Source organism: Diplotaxodon limnothrissa, linkage group LG17, assembly GCF_057381915.1.
Source record: "Diplotaxodon limnothrissa isolate DT_005_m linkage group LG17, D_limnothrissa_male_GT1.1, whole genome shotgun sequence".
NCBI classification, from domain to species: Eukaryota; Metazoa; Chordata; class Actinopteri; order Cichliformes; family Cichlidae; genus Diplotaxodon; species Diplotaxodon limnothrissa.
This window is the reverse complement of record NC_140612.1, coordinates 2,979,415-3,004,234: the sequence shown is the minus strand read 5'-3', so window position 1 is coordinate 3,004,234 and position 24,820 is coordinate 2,979,415. Positions and strand designations below refer to the sequence as shown.

Sequence of the window (24,820 nt, the reverse complement as noted above, 5' to 3'; positions counted from 1 at the left end):
GGTCAACACTGTTGTTTTTAATATGTGCTATATAAATAAATTTTGATTTGATTTGATGATGAGTGTAATCAGTTCCCCAGGCAGTGATGATGAAGACGACTGCTTGCACGATGAAGGCAATGGAGCTGGTAGCTGCGATCATGACAATCGTGGTATAAGATAATGACTGGAAATGACATGGTGAAGAAGTTTAAGACGCTGATTAAGAGAGAGTTGTGACGATAATGAATGAATGAGGTGATGAAGAGCAGCAACCAGATGATTAGAAGACTATAAGGAGGACTGGAACGATGTTTCCTCATCCTCTGCTTTCCCCCCCTAGGGGCAACCTCACCGCCGCCCCTCCCATGCACAGCGTTGCCTCGGTGATTGCCGGTTTACGTGATGACGTCGGATGTATATGAGCGCAGGCGGCGGGATCTCTCTCCCTTTTACCGCCATCGGAGCGGAGTCTCTTTCTTCCCCGAGACCGCTTCACTGCGTAGCGCCGCTAACCAAACCAGCCTCCGGCTAGACAGCGAAGGTAAGAGACGGGAGTTGGGAATGGCTTCGGCGCTAACGCCCCAAACTTGGTCGTCGTCCCCGAAGTTGAATTTCAGTCCCACTGTATGAGCGAACGGTGGCAAGAGGGTGACAGCGCTGCTTTTGCTAATGCTAGTCAAGTCAGACAGTGGCAGCAGCCATTGAGACTGGCTCCACCATGATGTGTGTTAACGTTACACGCGATTTGGGAAAAAAAAACAATAAAACAGCGTTTATGTTCGTCCGCTTCCACCGGACTGTTTGACCAGTCATTGCATTCGCAGAGAGGACAAAACGCTGGCTAAGTCCGGCACTTGTCGGCGTTTTTCGACATTTGTTGACACGTGTCTCCTTTCTTGTAATTTTGGACTTGACCTTATTTTTATTTTTGTGGAGGATGGGTGGGTGGAGATGGAGGGGGACGGGGGACTGTTCACGAGACTGAGCTTTACTGATAACGGCACGCGGCGTTTGGTTGAATTGGATAGTCGGTTCTATTACATAAGGGGAAGCTGGTTAAAACGGGGTGCTGGAGCGTTGACACCACTTCCTAACTGGCCCATATTTTCTAGTTACAGCACCGTGTCTGTCGAAGCTGTTCCTCCCACTTGCTCTCCCCGAGTAGTGCGCATCGAGCTAGCAGCACGCAAGCTAGCTTTAACTAGCAGCGCACACACAAGAGCTCTTTGATACTAGACTGAGGCAGGCCGGCTAAAGTTGGTCTGTACACTAGCCGGAGTCCGGCTTGTTTTATGTGGGTAAAATGAGTAAACGTTTCAAGAGGTTGGCTGCCAAATGAAGCCGAAATGTGGTTTCAGCAGGCAGGCATCCACCCGGGGCTTTTTGTTAGTCATGAATGGGTCGACATGACTTCAGCATGCAACACGTGGTCGCTGGGCAGGGATAGAAGAAATGGCTATCTTGAGTAAGGGTCTGTCTTTGGGCCAGTTTGATGGTTTTAGGAGAATGTAATCAATTAGCTGCTCCGTGTTGCAATTAGTCTTCTCTAGGGAAGACGTAGGTGGGTTTAAGTTGTCTTTTTTTTCTTTTTTAATGGCAATTACACACCATACAAAGTGGGAGCAGCTTAAATCTTTTTTGTTCAAATGAATCGCCACATATAGCTCTGGAAGCGCTGATGTTGTTATCACTTTTCACAATGAAAAAACAAGTTGAGGTATTTTAGGGACTTAAACAATGAGGCATGCTGTTGATATTGACGCAGGTTGGCCTGGGCAATTTGATAGAAAATGCTCCAGGCTGGTATTATCCTGTGCGTAATATACCCAAGTCTTTGTTTCGTGCATTATAAGTCAACTACCCCAACTAAAAACACTGTCATCTCATTCTGCACAGTGGAAGTTTTTTTTCTTTTCTTTTTTTGTCCTAAGAGCTTTCTCCAGTACTTATCAATAATTTGGAGAAATAGAGAGGTGGTAGGGATGGTGGGTGTCATCCTAGAGTAACAAAGCACATGTGCTTTTATTATTCCTAGACACTTTCAGATTTATTCATTTGTCAGTGTAAACTTAAAAAGTGAAAGCCTAAAAACGTTTCTTGCTATTCCAAAAGTGGCAGACTGCAGGTTTCATTTGAGAAATGGGATGTAATTAAAGTCACAAACCAGCCAACAAGGCAGGCTTCTCCCTAAATCAGTTATCCTCTGCAAGAGGGAAGAAACACATTGATCTGTCATGTGACTTTTCCAAACTAAAAGTGTCACATCAGCTCTGCAGCTGAATAATCTTGGCGTATCGGCTGAATATAGCCCACCTGAGATAAACAGTTATGATATGCTGCTTTGTTGAAATAATTTCCTTGCTCTGTTGAAAGACCTACATAGATTTTTGGTTTCGATTCTAATTTGTCAAAAGTTAAGTGTAATAGATTATAAGCTCCTGGGCTTTAGTTCTTGAAGCCCTGCAGCTGCTAGTGTTACAGGCTAACAAGGGACAGATTTGCCCCTGGGATGACAGTTGAATGTAGTTAATGAGTTGGGACAGCAGCAAGAACATGGCAGTCAGGAAAAGGATTATGGACCTTTTACCATCATCTGCACTCTGCTGAAATGCCGTCGTGTCATTCATGTGTTGCTAGGTCAGTGATGATTCATATAAAATGTGTCTTGTAACATTGTCATGATAAAATAGTGGTAGTCAAAGTCCATTAGACTTTTAAAAAATTGAATAATTGTTTTTTTTTTTTTCTTAATGGGGAAAAAAATACTTTGGCTCATGTGTTCCTCCATGGCACTCAGCTGCCTCTTCAGTGAGTCTCGGGTCCATCCTTTATGGGTTTTAGCAGCAATTGCATGCAAGTCTCATCCTAGAGCTGGTGGAGAACTGGTTCCTGTAGTGCTAAACCAAACTGTACCAGGCTACAGGAGTAGAAAAGGGACTGCTGTCAAGCAGCTAAACTCCCAGCTGGTGGAGTTGGAATATGTCTGTAGGGAGAGGCAACTGAATTGCATCAAGGACCCGCCACCCTAATCAGTCTCTCAGGGGAAGGTGGCCTTGGCTGAGTGGCAAGGGGGTGACTGACTAACAGCCAGGGTTGATCCCATGTAGACTGGGATGGGACTCTTAAAATAAGCATGTGATGGATTTAGACAAATCCTGAGTGTTTAATAAAAATTCTTTGGAAAAAGAAGTTAATTATTTATTTACTAAATTATTTGGGGATGGGCGTGTTATTAGAGATTAGTAAAGTTTAGTAAAGGGTTCCTTTTATATGCATTTTTCATGCATTTCCTCTGGAGTGGAGGGTAGTGCTGTGTGTGCACTATTTTCAGGAGTAGCATTACTTATACAGCCAGTTTAGTTTCATTTGCATCAAAATGGTGAGGCTGCAGTTTTACATTTTTAAAATTATACAATAAAAACTATATCATTTTAGTTTTGTGGTAATAAGAAGGGAAAGGGACTTGATATGAAGTAACTCGAGTTTTTGTGGTTTATTATTAGCGTTCTCTAACAACATTGTGGGGCGCTTATTGCAGAAATTTTTCTATTTATTTTTTTTACTGTGGAGGTGCTCAGTAACATTCCAGTAGCTGTTTAACAACACAATGAAGGACTGTTAAATTTAAACCAGTATCTTTATATTAGCTTAGAAGTTGGTTGTAAACGGTGTTCAACAGAAATCTTAGTGTACTAATTAAAAACATGAATGCACATTAATATCCTCAATGCCCCCGCAGATACCTTTCCTTTCTGCAAGTTCTTAATATTAGTGGACATGCCAGGCTTTTTGTTTTTAAGTATATTACATAAAATTGTTCAGAGTGGTGGTATTCACCCTTTAACTGCTTACTAGAAAAAGATGTGTAAAGGTAGAGATGAGGCTCAACAGACGGATGAACTACTGATAAGAGCCGCATTTTGGTTGTGGTCATTACTCCTGAACTTTCCACTGTGAGAACAGAAGTTGCATAACATAAAGTGTGCTCTAGCTCAATCATGCGTAACCTCATGCATGTGTCTTCGGTGCCCTCTGGTACTTATACAAATTGCACTACACCTTTGTGCGTATGAAATTTCTATTGTCATTAAATGATTTACTCTGGCTCTTGCAGCCAGTTTTTAAACTGAAACTAGTCATTTTGAGCAGGTTGTGTTAATAAGTTGCCATCTCCTAACCTGGTTAGGATAGATGCAGCTTTGCCTTTAGGCTGAACAATTTTGCAAAAAGCCTGTGTAGTGCACCCCTCTGGTAACAATAACATGTAATCCAGGATTTCTAAGCTAACTGGTTCTGTTCTTTCTTTCTAGCATCACTTGAGACTCGGTTAATATGGCAGACATCGACAAGTAAGTACATTATGTGGTGTTGATAACTAAAATTAAACATTGGGCCTCTCTGTCAACTCGTTTTTTGTTTTTTTTTTTCTTTTCTAAGTTGAAGGTGACATTTTTTGTGCTTATAAGGTAAACCTTGAATATACCAAAAGCAGAACCATGGAGAGGTCCAGATTAGTTGCGGTAAAGCCTGACAAAGGGTTTGCTGCAGGTGGGACACCTGTCAAAGCATCCACACCCCAGCCTTTTATTCTAAAATTCCTGTGTCGTTGTTGCAAAAGAGGCAGTGATTTATAGTTGCACACTCATTATGATATGAAATGGGACTTTTTAACATGAAGCCTACAGTAGTTGGACTTGTTTTTGGAGCCAGCTTCATGTGGTCATTGGAGGAACTGCAGTTTCTGGTACTGAGTTTTCAGATTCAGAAAGTGCCCCTCAGGTTAAATCTAAGGGTGCAGTGCAGTAGGAGCTCCTCCACACACCTCTCCAACACCTAGGGTTACTTTTTTTCCCCCTTTAAATGAGTGTTTTACAGGCCACCTTTAAAACATGTATGGCTCTGTAACAATGGCCCAATCGGATGGAAGCTGTCTCTTTGACTCTTAAATTCTTCCACTCTTGGGCATTGATTTTTCACAATAGTCTGCAGCCTGATGGAAGGATGAGACGGGCTAGTGAAGCTGTGTTATGTTCGGTATTGAACTGTGATAGTGCTGCATCTTGAAGTTGGGCATCATGTTTCACTGCTTTGAGCAGCATCATGGGTAAAGGCAGACTCCAGTTTTGTTTACTAGTGAATTTTTCGAGCTGCACCGCATCACTGCTGGCCCTCACTCAGTATCAGGATGATCTTGGGCAAGGTGTGTCAGCATGGCAGTTGGCTCTTCATTGTTAGTCATGCTATTACTGCCACATGTGGCTGGCATAGTGGTCAGTGATCAGCCAAAAGATGGCAGGAGTGTTTGGCCAATCTTAAATGTTCCTTCATAAGTACTGCTTTGTTTTGGCTAACATTTCCACCCTCTGTCCTTCCCCTCTCTCTTTGAGCAGCAAAGATCAGGCTGAGATGGACCCAGCAGATATGGAGGATGTTGAGGAAGTGGAAGAGGAGGAGACGGGAGAAGATGAAAACAGCAAAGGTAAGGCAGTCTCAGTATACTTACAGTCTAGAGTTGAATTGCGCATATTCTGTGGTTTAGGTGAAATGTAGAAGTGGGGGAATGTGGGGTCACATGTGCCCCCCCTCAAAAAAAGCTATTTAGCCAGTGCCAAAGGAATATCAATAGCCAAGTGATAACATTGAGAAGATGGCAATTCAAACACTCAGTATCAGTGGGTGAACAAAGTGGCACATAAACTTGAATACAGCATAATAGACTTAACAGTTGAGAGCTGGGAGCACTGATCCGTTTTATTTTGGGATCTCGATGCTGTTTATGTATTCTTTGATCCTCAATGGTTCTGACGACTCCTCACATATTGGCCTACTCCCGGCTTATTGTGGCTAGATATAGATTGCTGCTTGGGCCTATCTTTTTATAGCTAGTTTGAGCAGTGTTTTAAAAGCCAGACTTGAAAGAAGACTGATTCTGGCTGCCTACGTCTGATCTGTCACAGCGGCCACACTTTAAGGAAGTCTGTACACAAGACCTAGAAGCTGGGGGAGGATTATAAATGCATGAGTAATACATGGTTGCAGCCTGCTGGCGTTAACATGCAGTGTAGACCCTCATTAAGAAATCTTTTGAGATTTCACACATGAGGGCTGTTGTGGAACACCTGTAACTTGGGAATCACAAGCTCTGAACATTTGAGATTTTTAACTGATGTTTGAGATGAATGTAAATCTATTAATTACATGAAGCACCCCACGCCCTGCAGATACTCCTCTGCTTTATTGTAGGGTTTCAGTAATGCTGTAGCTTCAGTTGCACAGGTACTGTGGTGTAGTACAGTTTCTGTAGTGTGTGGATGCACTATAGAGCAGTTCCTGTGGTTGGTAGATTTGGTAATGATTAAAAACAAGTTTTTATTGCTGGTTGTGTAGTAGCGGCACCTTGGTTGAAATTCAGTTACTACTACAGTTGTGCGATATGACCAAAATCTCATCTCCCGATATAAAACATCTGTCGTCCGATAACGATATAAATCACAAAAATGTAACATTTTCTGTAAATTCTGTGAATCTCGGGCAGCTCGACTTGCGTGAAGTGTTTCCAGCTGCGCGTAGCTGGAGTCGAGTGTTTTAGCCGATGCATGAAACGATACATTTTTAGACATGAGTTGTAACGGCGCCGTTTTCTTTGTGAGTATTTATTACACGGCGTGCTGCGGGGAGAAGCCTGTTCTAACGTTTGAGTCTAAGGTTTATTTTTTAGCACCTGGCGGCTCTTTTTTTACTTCTCATCCGTAAACATTCTGCATCTTTCACGTGATTCAGTTTATTTTGAAAAGTCTCAACAGGATCTTGAGCTTTATTGTGAAAGGTTTATGTGGAAAATAAACAAGCGGACATGCGATGGTGTTACCGTCGTTGTTGCATCGACGATGCATAAAAACAGGCGCTTGTCCATCTGTGTGGTTATATTAAATATAAGAGAAAGAGAGAACTTTAAGAAATGAATACAGCCACTACAGGGACATCAGAACCATGAAAAAACATTACCGTAAACAGTTTATTTTGCAACACCACGAAACAAACGATAGCGTAAAATGAAACGATAGATGTTTTTATATCGTCATCCGATATATATCGTTATATCGAGCAGCCCTACCTACAGTCGTTCCAGTAAGCTGAGCCGATAGACTTTGACTTGAGGTTTTGTTTTTTGTTTTTTTTGGTGTCAGTTTAACAACATGGGCAGTTATAGTTGCTCAACTTGCCCCTGCATTTACATAACTTGAGGAATGTGCTACAGCTGCTAGTTAACTTAATTCTGACAGTGCTGCAAATGGGTTTTAACATAATTCAAATCCCCCTCAGTGACCCGGTTTAAGTGTGTATAGCTTTAAAACCTCAAATGTAACAGTTGAAGACTACAGGGGGATCAGTTTGTAAAGGTGTAGTGATGCTTCTCTAAAACAATCTAATGTGGTGGTTTACACACAGCTCAGTGGTTCAGTTTCAGTCAGAGACACAAATCCACTTTCAGGTTTCTTCAGAAAGGTTATCCAGGGTTAAACTATACCAAATAAAAACATGTGGCGCTGCCTGCTGTGGTGACCCCTTGTCACAAGGGGAGCAACATTTGTTTTGTCACTTCATAACAGCCCCCTTCTTGTGTTTTTGGTCTACTACAGAATTCTACATTAAAGCATCTGCTTAAGGAGCTGATTTTGTCTAAATTCAGAGAAGCTTATTTATTTGACTCGGTGCAGCATCCCAGACAGCTCGCTGATTTTTGGCTTGTAACACAAGGAAAATGTCCAGGATGTGCCAGCAGAGAAAAGTGACTTCCAGTCTTTTTAATCTTCTCACCTGCCAGCAGCAATCTGACTGAGCTTTGATAGGTGTGAGCAATGTGTCGGACACTTGGGTTGTACCATCTGTCACCTGTCTGGCTGCACAAAGAGCACTCTTTGACTGCTGAGCATATATGTATATGCAACATTCATAATGCACATAACCAGACATCAACCTCTGTTTCCACACTTTAAAGCATACAACAAGCAAAGTACTTAAGAGCACTCCACCGAGCAGTGATGGAATGGTTACAAAAACAATCGTGAAATTGTTATTGTGCAGCTCCTGATTTGGGTTTCAATTATAAATCAGTATATTTGAGTGTAGTTTTAAGTGAATCCCGCTCAACATCAGTTCTGAGATGATGCTCAAGTTCTGCTCATAGATTTCTTTTCACTGTATGTTTCTCTTCAGCTCGTCAGCTGACTGTCCAGATGATGCAGAATCCACAGATCCTGGCTGCGCTGCAGGAGAGGCTGGATGGTTTGAATGGCTCACCATCAGGGTACATGGAGAGGTGAGGGATGGCTCATTTGTCTTGCCTGAGCAGCACACAGGCAGCTCTGAATTGAGAATAATGTACAGACTTTGTTTTTGTTTTTATATTAAGGTTTTTATGCAAGAGTGGTATTCACTAAATTTTGTTCAGTAGATCCTGCTTTTTTTTTTTTTAAGTCTGGCTGTTGGCAACTGTTGCTGTGGGCTTTCCATCAGTTACAGCAATCACTTCCTTGCAAATAGACAATCAAAAACATCCACCTACAATCTACATGCTTCAGCATACTGATGAGTATCTGAAATGGTGACGACACCTTGTTGAGTAGAAATGCAAATGACTTTGAAGTTGAGGTCAACACCAACGGTGCAGTCAAAACCAGCGAGTCATGAGTTGATGAGCATCTACCGGTGTGACACTACATGGCTCAAGAAATACAACCGGGTTTCAGTGTGAAGCAGGTGGGCTTCTTACATTGAAGTGGGAAGCCTCAGCCCCTGGCGAGGTCAGCTATTATCGTCTCGGATGCGATGAAGGAAGAACGCATGTTGAGTTTCAAACATCACTTTGTAAGGACAGCTGGTTTTAAATTAGGTATGCTGAGGCACATAAAGGTGAGATGTATGGTAATAGGAAAACCCATTTAATGTCTTACAGACCACTTCCAGACTGTAGGCAGTGAAACATTAAACAGAAGTTCAAACAAGACAAAATTGTCTGTTCGTTTTAAAATGCAAAATCCAAAGTCTAGCTCTGCTTTCTCAGTGTAAGTGGCTGTGAGCACCTGGTGTCCTTCATAAAACAGCATACCAGAGAGCCTTTAAAATAAATGCATACAATGATGTTGTGGAAAAAGGACAGTGGGGCACCGCATTTCAGGGCATAGTACTGGCATCAGTTGTAAATAATGAGGGCTGCTTTAGTGGGCGAATAGCTGCACAAAGACTTTATTTTGTGTAGTCACTTGAGTTAACATGGATCAATTTGTTGCCTGAGTCCAGGAAATGTAATCGCAGCTGACGTGAGTCATAGTTAAAACGAAAACAATCCAAGTGGAGGAGATACTTTTAACAAAAACCACACTGAAGGATGCTTGCTGAAACGGCGACAGTTCAGTCAGTGGTTGGGGCTTCTGAGATGCTAGGTTGTGAGCGTCGCTGTGCATCTTGGCTACAGGGCTGAGCCACCCACTGCTCCTCTCTTCAGCAAAACCATCAGCAAGCAGCTCTTTAATCAACATGTCAAGTGTTTGGCAGTCACCACCAAACTCACCGGTTGCATCCCAGCACTTGGGACTCAAACACGCATTCCCCTGCCAGACTAGTGCAGGCATCTCTAATTTACCACACTGCAGAGAAACTTGACTGGGTGCAGTCTCTCTGCACTTCTGAGTCTGGTTAACTGATCATTCAACAGATTCTAAAGATGTAATTAGGATGTTAAAGTTGCAGGGTGTCCAAATGGGACCGCAGAGATGTGCACCTTCAAAAGCAGAAACATGGGGTCTGATGTGAAAGAACAAGCAGAAAGAGCAGATTTGCATTACAGGAGAATTTATTCCACCATCAGATAAATGCACTATATTGAAAGCTAGCTGAATGGAATCGGTAGCATCCTACAAAATAAGTCTGCGATGAGTTGGAAATGAGAAGCATGGATGTGATGAAATGGTTTCATATTCATTTCAGTTTGCGTTTTAAAAATATAAACTGTCTGTCATTAAAAGCAAACATGGAAGTGACCTTGTAAGACATGAGGAGGAACCCCTCTCTCATCTACAGCAAGACCCAGGCCACAAGTTCCCCAAGTGTCCACCAAGTAAATCTGCAAAAGAAACCGACGCTGGTGTTAAATGAAGCAAATCTGAATAAAAGCAGTTCTCAGCATAGTTTTTTTTACTGTTTTTAAAATGTTTTCTTGGAAGGCCATCCTGACTCACTATGGATCCTCTGGGGAGAGTATGTCTGCACTTTGTTGCCATTCTCTAAAGCTCTCTGCAGATTAACTTCTGAAGAGGGGGCCGCTCTTTGCCTCAATCACTTTTTCCCCCCTGTGACTTAAATTTTTTTTGTAAGGGCTAGAAAACGAATGACAATCAAGTATATATATATTTATACTTACATTTTTTATTTGGAGTTTAAATATTACTTTTCAATAACCAGGATTGTCCTCATGTCTTCTGTTCATGTGTCCTCCCTCAGTTTACCAAAGGTCGTAAAGAGACGTGTCAATGCTCTCAAGAACCTGCAGGTCAAATGTGCCCACATTGAAGCGAAGTTCTACGAGGAAGTACATGAGCTGGAAAGAAAGTATGCTGCCCTCTACCAGCCCCTCTTCGACAAAGTATGTTTTTGGTCTTGTGTATGCTTTGTAAAGAAGTCATGGTTTGTCACCACAAAGTAAAACTTACTGCGTATTATGTGTTCCAGTGTGATGCAGCCACTCTTTAGTCACTCACAGTAAGACCAGAAGCCTAATTTTGTATGGCTCTTTCCTTTACAGAGACTTAGGACATAAATGACAATTTAAAAACTCTTTTTAGAATGTATTTATTTATTTTTGTTTTTTTGAAGAACGGTTGAATCACAAATTCTGCTCTTCAGAAGAAACTCTCATAAGCCTACAGGTTGCATATACATTTACCTAAACATTGATTAAATACAAGAATCTGCTGAGCGCTTCCTGAGGGCCAAAGCGCTCGATTTGAACAAGACTTGCAGCTCTCACGTTGTAACTGGACATGAGTAGGTTTAGACCTGCATTGATACTGATGTGTTTGACGCTTTCTCCTTGAGCGTCATTTGTCTCGAGTGCACACTTTCTTGAATCTGTGAAGCTACATCAGGATTTAGAAGCAGCTCAGGGAACTTGGAGCTTGCATAGAAAACGTATGGCTCTGGTCTGCTGTTTGAGCACACTCCATGTGTGTCAGTGTATCTATAGTAACCATAGCTCTTTCATCATTCTTCCATCTGTGGTGGAGCCAAGAAAGCAGCTTTTCTCAGATATGCTGCAAACCTTTGATAATCTGGGACCAGAATTTTTCTGGGAAATGAAATGAGTTGTTTTCTCAACTATAAAAATAGTTCCTCTTAAATGTTAACTGATAGTCAAGTAAATGCTTTAAGCTGACTTGTGTTGAAAGGTTTGCTTTGTGTTGCATCAGAAGGTGATGAAAGAAGAGGTTGTAAAAAGCCCCTTTATGGATTTGGATCACACTGTTGTACTGCGTGTAACATAAGTGCACGATCTAGGGCTGCTCGATTATGGCAAAAATGATAATCACGATTATTTTCACTGAAATTGAGATCACGATTATTTGACGATATTTATTTAACCCTTTAAGACCTACTATAGAACCAAGTCCACCAGAGCTTATATTATTTTTATTTATTTTTTTTACATGCTGTAGTGCCATTTGTGGGAGCATTTCAAGTTGCTATACATCAATACAACTGTTATAGCCCATATTTTAATAATATGTATGCATTAAGTCCATAGTAATTACATAAATTGCAAAAAAGTGCAATAAACTAAAAAAAATTGAAAATTGCTTTTGTTTTGTTTACATATATTTCTACTTGGAGAAATTTAAGAGGTTTATCCCTCAAAACTTTAAATACAATAAAGTTGCAAAAAATAGTTTCCCACCACGGGAAATTTACTTTGAGTGTCTTCATAGTTTTATTTTGGAGATACAGCAATTTTTATATACTGCAGGAAAAACAAAAAACAATCCTATGATGCAAATTTGCAAAGAAAACAGCATGTGCATCATTTCACTGTGGGAAGTGTTACGAACAGCTGATAGGAACGGCAAAGCGTGTTTCTGGAATATTATGCTTTTGTTCCTGCAAGAGCTTTTTATGCAGTTTTTGCAAAGCTATATGTGGAACGAAACTGTGACCGAGGACAAGCTGATGGCATCAGATGTAAGTACAACTCCTCCGGTTTCATATGCAAAACAAATTATTGCGCTAGCTTACACGGTTCAGGTTCTACAGGGATTTAAAAATAGTTACGCAAAACGGAGCGTGCTGCTCTGACCGGCTTTAAAGGGTTAACAATGACTTTAAAAAAATAATATAAAATAGTGTGCAACACCACTGAAGTTTTTTTTTTTTTTTTTTTTTAACTCTTTTCAACCAACGGCAGTCACTCTCCAAATAACTTCTGCTTAGCTTTCCGAGCTTCCCTCGGGTCCTCTTAATCAGCAGTCTCCACCCTTTTTTGCGCCACGGACGGTTTATGCCCGACAATATTTTCACGGACCGGCCTTTAAGGTGTTGCGGATAAATGAGGGAGGGGCTAATAATCGGCTCAGTCATTTTTAATGATCGTTAAAAGCCCAGATCGTAATCGTGATTAAAATTCGATTAATTGGGCAGCCCTAGCACGATCCTTCACCTTTGCAGTGAGGACTGCTTTCAAGCTGCTGTTCTGGGTGTTTCTGATGTCACTAATGCAGTGTTAAAGGCACCTTTTCCTGTAAAGTAACACTGTTTGAAATGACTACTTTGCCATTTGAATCCAGAGATCGCTTGTTCTCATACAACTCACAGAATGCAGGATTTGTTTATTTTGTAAGAACTGATTTGCTGTGGTATAACTTGCAGTATAAAATAAATGCATGTGTAAATATGTAATTCAGATGGTTCTCTCGTTTCCTCACAGAGAAGTGACATAGTGAAAGCAGCTTATGAGCCCACAGATGAGGAATGTGAATGGAAAGCGGATGAAGAGGAAGAGCTGACGGTACGTAAGCAGGGACAAATGACAAATACACCTGCATGCTTACTGTACAAATACTTGGCTTTCTGCATTTTTCTGCTTTCACATTTCATACGTGGACCAAATTGTCTTCCCAAAGTGACAGCACAGCATCCAACCATCACTGATTTCAGACAACTGCTTTTCAGAGTGGATTAAATCTGTACTATGGTGCTGCATGTGAAGCTAGGTTTTTTTTTTTTTGTTTTGTTTTGTTTTTTTTAACATCCCCTTTTGGTCATTACTGTTCAGTGCTGTGTGGTTGTATATGTGGACGGGGCATAAAATGTTTTGGTTTGTTTATTCACCAAACACACATACAAATACTTAAAAGAAAACCTCTTTTAACCAGGATGAGATGAAGGAGAAGGCCAAGTTGGAGGAAGAGAAGAAGGATGAGGAAAAAGAAGACCCCAAAGGCATTCCTGAATTCTGGTTAACGGTTTTCAAAAATGTGGATCTGCTCAGTGACATGCTGCAGGTATGTTTACGCACACAGAAAATGGGTCACAGACAGCGACTACTTCTCTAATTCAATAATCAGGGTTTGCTTCCACCTCCTGGCCAATAGCTGTATAGGCTGGCTCGTGTGGTTTTCTGTGTTTGCTTCTAAACCACTTCTTCCCTCCCCTCAGGAACATGATGAACCCATCCTTAAGCATTTACAAGACATTAAAGTAAAATTCTCAGATCCAGGACAGCCAATGGTAAGTGTGCTTCTCATACTTTAAATGGCTAAAACCAGTCTGACTGTTTGCTCATCAGCCTCTTGTGTTCACCAGAGCTTCACATTAGAGTTCCAGTTTGAGCCAAACGACTTCTTCACAAACACAGTGTTGACAAAAACCTACAAGATGAGGTCAGAGCCCGATGAGAACGACCCCTTCTCCTTCGATGGGCCAGAGATCATGAGCTGCACAGGGTGAGTGTCGGCGATTCTTTTTTTTTTTCTTTTCAGGTTTTTGTTTTCTAAGCAACTTTTGATGCACATAATGAAATGCTGCCAAAGAGCTTATCATTTCTTCAGTTTTGCACCTCAGCTGTCACAGGCTGATGGAGTGGTGCTGTTGAGTGGGCAACGTGGCAGCTTGTGAACTGACATAGGACTTTGAAAGTCATACCATAGGTGCACCGACCAAATATCTGAGATGAGTCTGAACTCTGTGACCTCGAGGTCACAATTTATAAATCAAATGTATACCAAACTCGTATTAACTTGGAGGTTGTGGGTGAGCACTGGTGGCCACCAGTATTGCTCTCCAACCAGAGAGGCAGAGGATAATTGAAAGTCCTTACTGGATAATTCGTACATCCCAGATGTTTTTTAGATTTGACACTTCAAATGCTGCCTCCTGACCTTGTTTCCATTGCTCCTTGTTTTTGACAACAGCTGCACGATTGAATGGACAAAGGGCAAGAACGTCACATTGAAAACAATCAAAAAGAAACAAAAGCACAAGGGCCGTGGCACGGTCAGGACGGTCACCAAAACGGTCCCCAACGACTCCTTTTTCAACTTCTTCACCCCACCAGAGGGTAAGAGTGACATGGCAGAGAAGTTGACCGTTGCTATACAGAGTTTGCTCCAGTCTGAGTTTGTTTGCATTGTTTCATTTTGATCTGTGCTTTCTTTGCAGTCCCAGAAAATGGCGAGTTGGTAAGTTGGTGCTTTTACATACCATTTCACCTGGGATGTCTTTTGATATTAACTTGAACTTCTTTATATGAGACGCACACTTCCATTAACCTCAAACATCATGTAGTGACTTAAAAACATGATTTGGTGACCCAGATAAGTAACTACAGTCAAGGTTGCCAGAGGGGCTGGTCTGTGAATCTTAATATTGAGTAATACTAGAAGCAAAGCCACTACAGTTTGGCAACAAACTGTTTTCTCAACTTTTGATTTTGACAAAATTCAAATTTTATCACACACTAACTCCAGCTGCATCTTGGCACATCTTAAAGGCAAACCTTAGTGCCTGACAGGCCAGAGGATTTGTAATCAGTTTTGTACCCATTCTTCCCTCCAAGGAGGAAACGCACTTCAGATGCCATTTGTATAGAAATGCTGAATCAGGGGCAGCTCTGGTTGCTTTCTCACTTTGTTCAGGAAATGCATGAATAAACTGTCTGATTTCAGGATGAGGATTCGGAAGCCATTCTGGCTGCTGACTTTGAAATTGGCCACTTCATCCGCGAACGTATCGTACCCCGAGCGGTGCTGTATTTCACAGGAGAGGCCATAGAGGATGATGACGATGATGTGAGTGTGGGCATTTGATATCTTGGGTGGGGTTACAAAGTGATTGAGTTGTAAGAATTAATTCAACTTAGATAAGCATTTTAATTTGGCATGATCCTGGCTCTTAACAAATGTTTTTCTTTTACAGTATGATGAAGAGGGAGAGGAGGCAGATGATGAGGTAAAACCACCAAAAAACTACCACAGGCCACTAAAGCTTACATTTTGGAAGTTGTAGACTGAAGTTGCCCTGTGCTGTGTGTTCAGGAAGGTGAAGAGGAGGCTGACGAGGAGAACGACCCCGACTATGATCCCAAGGTGAGAGAACATGTCTGTAAAGATCTCTGGTGCTGTGAGAAAAGACCTTACTCAGCAGTTCTCAACTTTGATGGCTCAGGATTTTCTTACTTAAGGCGATGGATAGCTTCACGAGTCACTGCGTTCAGAATCTTTCTGCATAATTTTCTGTCACCTGAGGATCCTGAGCTGCAGGTGGAGAACAGCTGATTTCAACATACAGAATACATACTGTCAACAAATGCATCTCATTTTACACCAGCTTTAATTTGCTTCAGCTTCTGTTCTGTTGTGACCTTGGTTTGGTTCTCTGGTTAAGACAGAAAATGCATCCAGTTGATATTTTGTCTTTTCAGCGCTCCATTTTCCGCTTGACTTTTACAAGTTGTTGAAATTTGAATGCTGCATGTTGTTGTTGTTAAAGCTAAAGTAACACAGATACAGTATGCCAGAAACAAAAGGACACAAGGAAAAAAAAAAGTCCTTCAAGTTTGTACAGAATTTTAGCCAATAGGCTTTCTGCCACATTTGGACACGATTTTACCTCATTTTATGGTAACTGCCCAGAAACGTATCAAAATCTATCTGCCAGTAAGCAATTTATCTTCATTCATTTATCTTTACTTCATCACCTAATGAACAAATTCATCTGGAAACCACGTCAATCTTAGTCTAAACCAGGGGTCGGCAACCCTAGGCACGGCACGCGAAGGGTTTACTGATGGCACGACCATAGCTGGACTGGCCAGATTTTTGGTGGAGGCCAGCAGGTGGATGAGGGAAGGAGAGGCAGGAGGAGGAGAGACCCGAGGCGGCCGCCGGTCTGAGTGTCAGGTGAACTGAAATTATGACCTGCAGTCTATCTGGGTCAGATATAAACCAAGTTTAGGTGCAGTTTATTTTTGTTGTGCTGACTTTTTACAGTCAGTTACAATAACTCGTACTGCGTGCTAGCTAGCATGATGGAGTTTCTATACAGCTGGGTGGGTGCTGTGATGTTACTGATAGTGAACTTTATTTTATTCATAAGGTTAGTTAGTAGAGTTGCCAACCGTCCCGTAAAAAGACAGAATCGTCCTGCATTCAGAGAAATTATTATGCGTTTCGTGTTGAGCTGAGAAGAGACGCAGTTTGTCCCGGACTTCAGCTACAATGAAAAAGACACAAAGCTGGATTTATTCTGTCGTTACGCTTCAGCTGCTTCTTCTCTCATTCTCTCTCATGAATGAGTTGAAGTTATGAGCTGTTTCTGAGAGCTAAATAACACCAGGATCCCTTTCTAAGTAGCTGACAGCTGGTAACTGTGCAGGGGCGGATCTAGGAAAGTTTTGCCAGGGGGCAGGTAGGGCATTAACAGGGAAAGGGGGGCACAAAGAAATACTTTCTTATTCTCATTTAAAATGTCTCGCTGTTATTAAATAATTATCTGAAGCTTACAACCAAAGTGTTTATCTGATGTAAAATGTATAGAAATCATACATATACCAACAAGACTGTACATCACTGTCACAGCAGCATTTGTTTTCATTCAAAGGCTTTATGGCTTTAATACCTGGTGGGCCGGTCTTTAGTCAAGCCTGGGCTGTGTTTTTGTCCCAGTCCAGCCCTGAGCACGACACGCAGTGAATTAATCTGAGAAGGTGCATCAAAAAATAAATGGCTGGGCCAGCGGGGCACATCGCAAATTAGCTCGCATAGACACATTAGTTGTGTCGCTTCTTAATGACGGTATCTTAGCTAACAACCCCAACTACCAGATTCAACTTGTATTTGGCTAAAAATAACTTAGAGGGACGTTGTTAGCTTTCCACATTCCGACACTTCAAAAGCTTCAGGAGCTGTCCGCTCAGCACAGCATCAGCACCACGGAGATACACGGATACATCCGTAGACTCGAGACACAATGCATTTTTGGGACTTTCAGGCGTTTGGACCAATGTTTTCTTTTCTGAACAAACCAGAAATCTTTAATGAGCAGCTGGATTTGTCTCGCATTAACTGGCTGAGGTAATGCCAGTTAATGCAACATCGAAGCAGCTGGAATCCACAGCTGTGCGTGTTCATGGAGCTGCATGTTTACCTGCTGGACATCACTACCTGACAAGCTTAACTGTCTTCAGAACATTGCAGAGGCCTTATTGACAGTATTTGGCTCTACATATCTGTGTGAGCAGATTTTCTCTCACATGAGTGTCCTCAGGTAGCTGTCCGCTGGACACCCGGAGACCTGTGTGTCTGAGTGGGAGACCAGAGATCACATTAACATGTCTCTGTATTAACAAACATGCCAAATTGGCCCAGTTTATTTTTCTTGTTGTTGTGAGGAGACCATAAATAGCGTTTGTATTTTCTGTTGTACAGTTCATTTGCTGTTATGGATAAAAAGTGTCTTTTTTTGTTTTTATTGTGTAACTTCATAGAGTGTTATTAAATTTATTCTTAATGCAATCATATGGCACACTGACTTCTGAGGAATTTTTAAATGGCACTCGCCATCAGAAAGGTTGCCGACCCCTGGTCTAAACCTTAGACTGGATATAAAACATTAATTTAAGTCACAAATGACTGCAATATTAAAGTCATCAATCAAGTTAAAGTAGGTGCTTTTCTCCCCCCTCACCCAGAGCTGCCGAGGCTGCCTACGTCCCAGGATTCCAAATTTACTGTAACCTGAACACACCAGCTGTGTTTATTGTGACAGTCCAATTACTACTATGTATCTTTACTACATTATGGTTACTCAGCAGGTTACTCAATGAGCCAGACCACTTTGTAAAGTATTGTGACTGAGAGCCAGGGGTCCTTCATCACCTGTCAGCAAACATTCACTGCATTAGAAATAAACTTGAAAATGCATGGAATGTAAAGACAACATTATACAGTATTTATCAGTTTAACATTGCTTGAACCACCCGTCATGGTCAGCAGCTTTTAATGGGCCAGAAATTCTGTGCCCATCTTTAACCATTTGAATAGAAGTGGGCATGCACACACCAAATGAAGTGCAAATCTGATGAGATTTGGCCTAGTCCCCCCGAGACACAAAATAACAGGTTGTCTCCTGCGGGGCTCTTTGTTCACTGAGATTCTCTGCATCCTTCTTGATGAAGGTAATGCAGCTGGAAAAAACTGAGTAAACAAAAGCACTGGAAACGGCAGCAAGATGCATGAACGTCTGTGATCAATGGACTCAAAGTGTCCTTTTGTAGGTAGTCATATTTGTACGGTTGGGTTTTTGAGGGGTTACCTGCATGACCTTGCGTGTTGACTCATTTGGCCTGAGACTAGTAACTTTGAATTACACCAAACTGAAGAAGCTGAGTTTGACACCACAGCATGTAAACAAGCATGAGCTCTGCTGCTGCTTTGCTCAACTAAAACATCTGACATTCTGTATTCTGCGAGTTTGGCTTTTTCTTTTTTTTCCTCCTATTCATTGATGTGTCTTCATCACCTGTCACTTTGGCATATTTTGTCAGCTACTCTTTAAATTTTTCCTCACTAGGTTTAAGTGGTGACTGTAGAAAAATAACCCTATCCTGGTAGGTACAGCTCATTAATTGTCAGCTTTTCCACCATCACACCCCCACCACCCTCCACCCCCACACCTTTTGATTTTGGGTTATGGCTTTTCCATCTTTGTCTCTCTCCACCCTTCCTCGGCTGCTGTGTTAACACTATCCTGACTTACTAACTCACTGGTTTGGCTTTTTTATTTTTTCTTTCATGAAGTTTAACCCATATTAGAGCTCTGCATTTGCACCTGTATCATTTCTGTATGTTGAAGCGAGCCCAACCTTCTTTGTTTTGTCCCCACCATGTTGAACTCTTCCCATGCACAAACACAGGCTAGTTCATCAGGGTGATGATTTGTTTGGCAAAAATGTCCTTTTTGTTTATGTGTGAGTTCCCATTTAAATGTCATTGGTCTGTTCGTCCATGAACGTCCTTTGTTTTCCTTCATGACCTCTGTTCATCTACATGCCCCCAATACAGGGCTGCTGTGATGTCTTAATGTCTGGTTAAATGGCTCTCAAATGTCCCCAAAAGTGCTTTTAATTCTAAAGGGCCTGTTACGATCCATTAGAAACTGGAGTTCTGGTAGTATATGGAGAAAGAAGCTCAGATGCTGCAGCAGTGGTGTTGGTTACAGACAGGGCATTCGTTTTTTGAATGTGTACTTTGAGTCGCTCATTAAAAGCCACATGTGTTGAACGGTGGCAGCAACGACCTCACTCTGTAGTAATGTGTGGCATCAGGCCATGAAGAGCAGCCTTGAACAGCTGCAGCGTGCCATCATCACCTCTGCAAGTGTGTAATGTCCAAGGATGTCCCACCCTGAGTGTGCCGGGGGCTTAATGATCCTCTGTGTGGTTTTAAACCTTAAGTTGCCCCAGTGTTTCATTTATTTGGCAGCTAATTGATTTGATCTGAAGTCCTTGAGTTTATGTTTAAAGTGTCGACATTTGTTATTTTGAAAGGGCTAATGGAAAATGGGCTCCTATGGCAGATGTTTGGGTCTCTCCCAAGTTTGTACTGTGGATACGGAGTCCCATTATTCAACTTTGCTGGTTTAAAAAAATATATACCCCAGCCATTGTTAATTTAATTAACCAGCGGAGATTCTGAAGCTAAATTTTCAGTCACTGAATCTCTGGCAGTTAGCTGGTTGGATGTTGGTATATCAGCCTCTAATCAACAAGTTACACAGAAATGTCTGATTTCTTTTTTTTGTTTTAGTGAACAATCATTATTATTTTGTCCTCCACAGGACTCATTATGAGATTATCTCACACAGTGATGGAGGCCTCGAAACTCCAGTATTTGTCTGCATTTGTTGAAGATTACTAAGCGAGTTTCTTTCCTCACCATAAGTCAAACTGAGGACAGCAGATTGTTCTGTTGACACACCCCATCAAGAAGATCCACCAGCTCGTCTTAAAATGAGATCTATCATGTCGTTAATGTTTCAGAGAGATCTGAAAGTTGTCATTTCCTAAGGCACCAAGATACATTTCGGCGTTCTCAAACGGCAACATTTAAGTCTCAGAAAAATGAGCAAACTGTTTATCTCATGAGGAATTACCTTTACCTGTCATTCCTGGTTGCTCAGAATGCATCAAGTAGACGAGTAGAAATGTGTTTACTGGATGAATGTGCTGATAAATGGAACAGAATAATCCTTTAATCCTTTGGCACAGCTGACAATAAGAGAATCAAAGTGTATTCTATGATGTTGGAAACCCTTCACACTGATTTCTGAAGTGCTTAGTAACATGCGAGTGCTGAAAGATGTCTGAGGGTGCTTTAAGAGTTGCATAAGATTGACATGCTCCTGGTAGATGCCAACTAATGTGCGTTAAAGCAGGAACCGTAATATTGCTGAAACTAGCATGTTAGGCTGGCATGTTGGGGATGCTGGCAGCTGATGGTTTTTGTGCAGTAGAGGCTGGTGGGTGGGGAAGTGGTCCTTACTCAGACATGAGCGCACAGCCCCCTGAAGTTTCCCAGTCACGACTGCAGTAAAGTAAAAATGACAGGAACCTCCTAGCTGTGTAAAAGAAACTTGCAATACCTACAGCTCGCTCAGGGCACTATAAAACTCCAAGCCATCCACATCGGGCTTTATTTTATCCATTTAAGCACTTTATCTCCCTCACACCTGTGGTCAGCTTAGCTTTCATCATGAGTGCTCTTACACTTACACTCCAGAAGAAAAACTTGAAATGGCCATCTAAGGTTTGTCACTATTTTGCCTCATGCTGATACAAAGACATATGGGGAAAGATTTATATGAAGCACTTAAAGGTCACAAGTTGCATATGATAATTAGAAAAAAATGTTAGCTTAGCAGAGCCAGCCTACTGCTAAGCTAACCTGCTGCTGGAGCTTCCCACGGGAGTGCACTCGATCCTCTGAAAGTCATGTCACTTTCAAATGGTCTCACCAGCACCCTAAAGAATCCCTGGCCTGATGTTTATTTGCATCAATACTGTTTAACAAAAAGTATTTTCATACTGCTGTCTGTCTAATGTGAATGTGTCAGTCATCACATCCTTGTCATTTCTGTTGCATTTAAAAATAGCTGAGGTGAGAAGTTTGAGTTTGTAGCTGCTTGAGTGGTGGAGTGGCGTGACTGCGTACGTGCCGTTTGAATGAGTCCGTATGGAGCGGCCTTCATCTTAACACCCACCATCCTGTTTCTTACAGAAGGATGCAGCCCCCCCAGCTGAGTGCAAGCAGCAGTGAAGCCTGACCCGGCTGCCTCGAGGATCAACTGCACTGTAACAGCTTCTCAAAAGAAGAAATATATAAATAAAAAAAATAAAAAAATAGTTACTTACCGCCTTATAATGTTTTGTATTTTTCTTGGTAGAGAACTTGGAGAAAAAAAGGTTTCAAGATTTTTGTTACAAAAACTCATGGTAATATACTGGGAGCAGTGTGGCTCGATATACATAGTATTTTACTAGACCTGTTTTCCCCTCTCTTCCTTCTCTGTACAATAGTTAGACTGCAGGAAGATAACCTCCCTCAAAAAGCATGAACTTGTTTCTTCACTGCTAAACTAGTTTGGGTTCTTGTGAAGTCTTTTGTTGTATTTGCTCTTAGACAACAGCTGTGGTTTAGACTGGCATTGCGGCGACACCAATCTATATATCCTCTCCTCCAAGCTAAATTCCAGGTTGTCCCAGTGATTTATTTTAGCTTTTGTTTTCTAAACTCTTAGCGGGGACTTGAGCACTTAAAAGAGAACTCACAAAGCACTGTAGCATTTCCAGACAGGATGGATGTGTTAGCTGCACCTGAGTGTCCAGTCCAGTTTATTCTGTGGGATCCACAGTTGCCACCCCCTCACCTGACTTTTCTTTTTCCCACTCCCCCACAATTTCTTTGGGAATTCCTGTGCCACCTGTGCTCCACTGCTTTCCGCTTAAACATTCCGGTAAACGGACTGGCTGGCCCCATTAGTGAACCTCTTAAAGAGTCTGCCATTCTTCCTCCGGACGGACTGTTAAAATGATATCAAAACTGACGTTTGCAGTGACTTCTTCGCTCCTGTGGCTCTCTACAGCTGACTCTCGAACATTCCTTATCTTAAGAAAACTCTGGAAGGTGGGGTGAGACAGTTTGTCAGGATGGCGTAGTAACCTCACGCTTCAGGCTCCTCGAAGGCTCGCAGTAGTGTGGCTGTCGTCTTTTTCTATAGCACTTTGTTACTTGTGTGGTGTACCAGTGGTGTCCTGTCCAATTATTCAATGTGAGCAGCCCTTTGACTCCTCCCACCCCATACCTGGGGGGATGTGAGAGGGGGTGCTGCTGTAGCCCCGCTCTGCAGAGTTCAAGTTGTGCTATTTGGTTTAAAGTGCATTACCGTTGTTGTCGAGGGAGGCACACTAGTCCCATTCAGGGAAGCTTTATAGGAACAGTGTTGGGCAGATGTAGCACGGTGGATGACAAGGGGAGGGGTGGAGTGTCAAGATTGGGCTCACCTCACTTTTTCCCTCTTCGGTTTGTTCACCCCCATCATGTAACCAATTCATGTCGCATGTGAACCTGAGCCCAGTAGCTGAGGTCACGGTTCATTTTTATCACTGTGAAAGAAATGGGGGAGTGTGATAAGGCCATTGTGTTGGCTCATGACCCACCACCCTGCCCACCCAAACCTGCTTCCTTTGTTACCCAGAATGCCTTGGAAAAGGTTGTCGGAGCAATACTTAAAGCCAGGAGAGGAACTGAAATGTAACAGCAGCCTTGCTCCCCCCAGTCCTTTAGCGTCTCTCCCCCCCCCCCTTCTCTCCCCTCGGTTGTGAGAACAGCCATCTGTTGGTTGTCATTGGGGCATCATCATGTCCACTGTGGAGATCCAGGGTACTTGGCATTTTGCAGGGAGTGTCCAGATCATGTTCATTGGAAATGGACTGACTGGATTTCTGTGGGGGCGTCCTTCTGAGCAGCTGTTGTCAAGGCAAAATGCTATGCTACAAAATACTAATGTACTCAATAACTGTACGTGTATGTTCATGAATAAATTGGTTAAACATGTATGTGATGGCTGACTTTTTCTCTCTCTCCTCCCCATCAAGTTTTTGTTTGTAGAATATTTCAATCTGTCACATCAACACAATGCTTTGCTTGTTATCACCCGGAAACTACAGCATGGTTATTAGGTTGCCATCAAAGTATATTTGCATGCCCTGACACTTATTTTTAAACTTGTAGTCGTGCATCATAAAATATCACAAATGGTCCTGACAAAGTGTTGTGTTTAAAATAAGCGTTCCAATTTAAACTGTCTTATGCACGTGAGTCGGCTTCATTTACTGCCTTGAATATACCTGTTCTTTGGGAAAGTGACTTGTATTTCCTTCATTTATCCTGTTAAAGTCTCATTGACATGAAAAAATGTCTTTTGTCAAAACAGATTTGGCCAAGAGTGTCAGAAATTCTGAATAACAAATATCACAGCAGTTTTATAAATGTCATTTAAGGGACCAAAAAAGAACTGGACTGGTTATAATGAAGCCATCATACTTGAAAAGCAGGTGATTTCTTTGTGTTATAAATAACCCACTCATTATGATTACCAACAAAACACACTGAATAAAAAAAAAAAAAACACAAGCCCCAGAAATTACTTTTCAAACTACACTGGGAATGTGGCCTATGAAGTGCTTGTTCCAGCAGATGGCGCAGTTGTGCAACATTTGAAACCATGTCCCCCGGGGAGTGCGGTTTGTAATAGAAACTGAACATGAGCACACAGAACCCCACACAAGAACCAAAAGGTCAATTGAATGGAGAGTGAAGGGCAGCAGTAGTGATGCAAATGAAAACTGAGTGCATGTAAAGCAGGCTGCAGGTGCTTACTGTCACTGTGATTCACTTGGAGGGCAGTGAATCTGAATGACTGACTACAATAATTTGCCTGCGTTTCAGTCTAGGCGGTGTTACAGTGTTTATGCATGAAGGCGAAATCTCAGCTCTGCGCAGTGCAACTTAAAGCACCTCTGATGCGTCTGCACATACTGGCAGACTTTCAATCTCTTCTTCCATACTAAACTGAAAATACTGACGTTATCAGTACTCTGCTTTGTGCTCATCCCAGGAGGCTGGATGTTACTCAGGGGGGCGGTGCACCTCTTCAGACCCCTCCCGCCCCCAACCCACTTCTCTCTCTCTCACACACACACATATACACACACAACACACAAACACCGCAAGCA

The 24,820-nt window shown here is 42.0% G+C and overlaps 1 protein-coding gene across 2 annotated transcripts; it reads left to right on the top strand.

Annotated features, from left to right (window-relative positions):
* The first annotated feature begins 425 nt into the window (after positions 1-425).
* nap1l1 (nucleosome assembly protein 1-like 1) lies at positions 426-23,630 on the top strand. Of its 2 annotated transcripts, XM_085375433.1 has the most exons (16): positions 426-523; positions 4,293-4,331; positions 5,373-5,461; positions 8,200-8,302; positions 10,483-10,624; positions 12,956-13,036; positions 13,404-13,532; positions 13,687-13,758; positions 13,834-13,973; positions 14,442-14,587; positions 14,689-14,708; positions 15,195-15,317; positions 15,445-15,477; positions 15,564-15,614; positions 19,099-19,135; positions 21,804-23,630. In XM_085375433.1, exons 2-15 carry the CDS (start codon positions 4,315-4,317, stop codon positions 19,102-19,104), a joined length of 1,152 nt encoding a protein of 383 aa, XP_085231559.1. In that variant the 5' UTR covers positions 426-523; positions 4,293-4,314; the 3' UTR covers positions 19,105-19,135; positions 21,804-23,630. The 2 variants fall into 2 exon arrangements, with proteins under 2 accessions (XP_085231559.1, XP_085231557.1); XM_085375431.1 differs by lacking the exon at positions 19,099-19,135.
* The last annotated feature ends 1,190 nt before the right edge of the window (positions 23,631-24,820 follow it).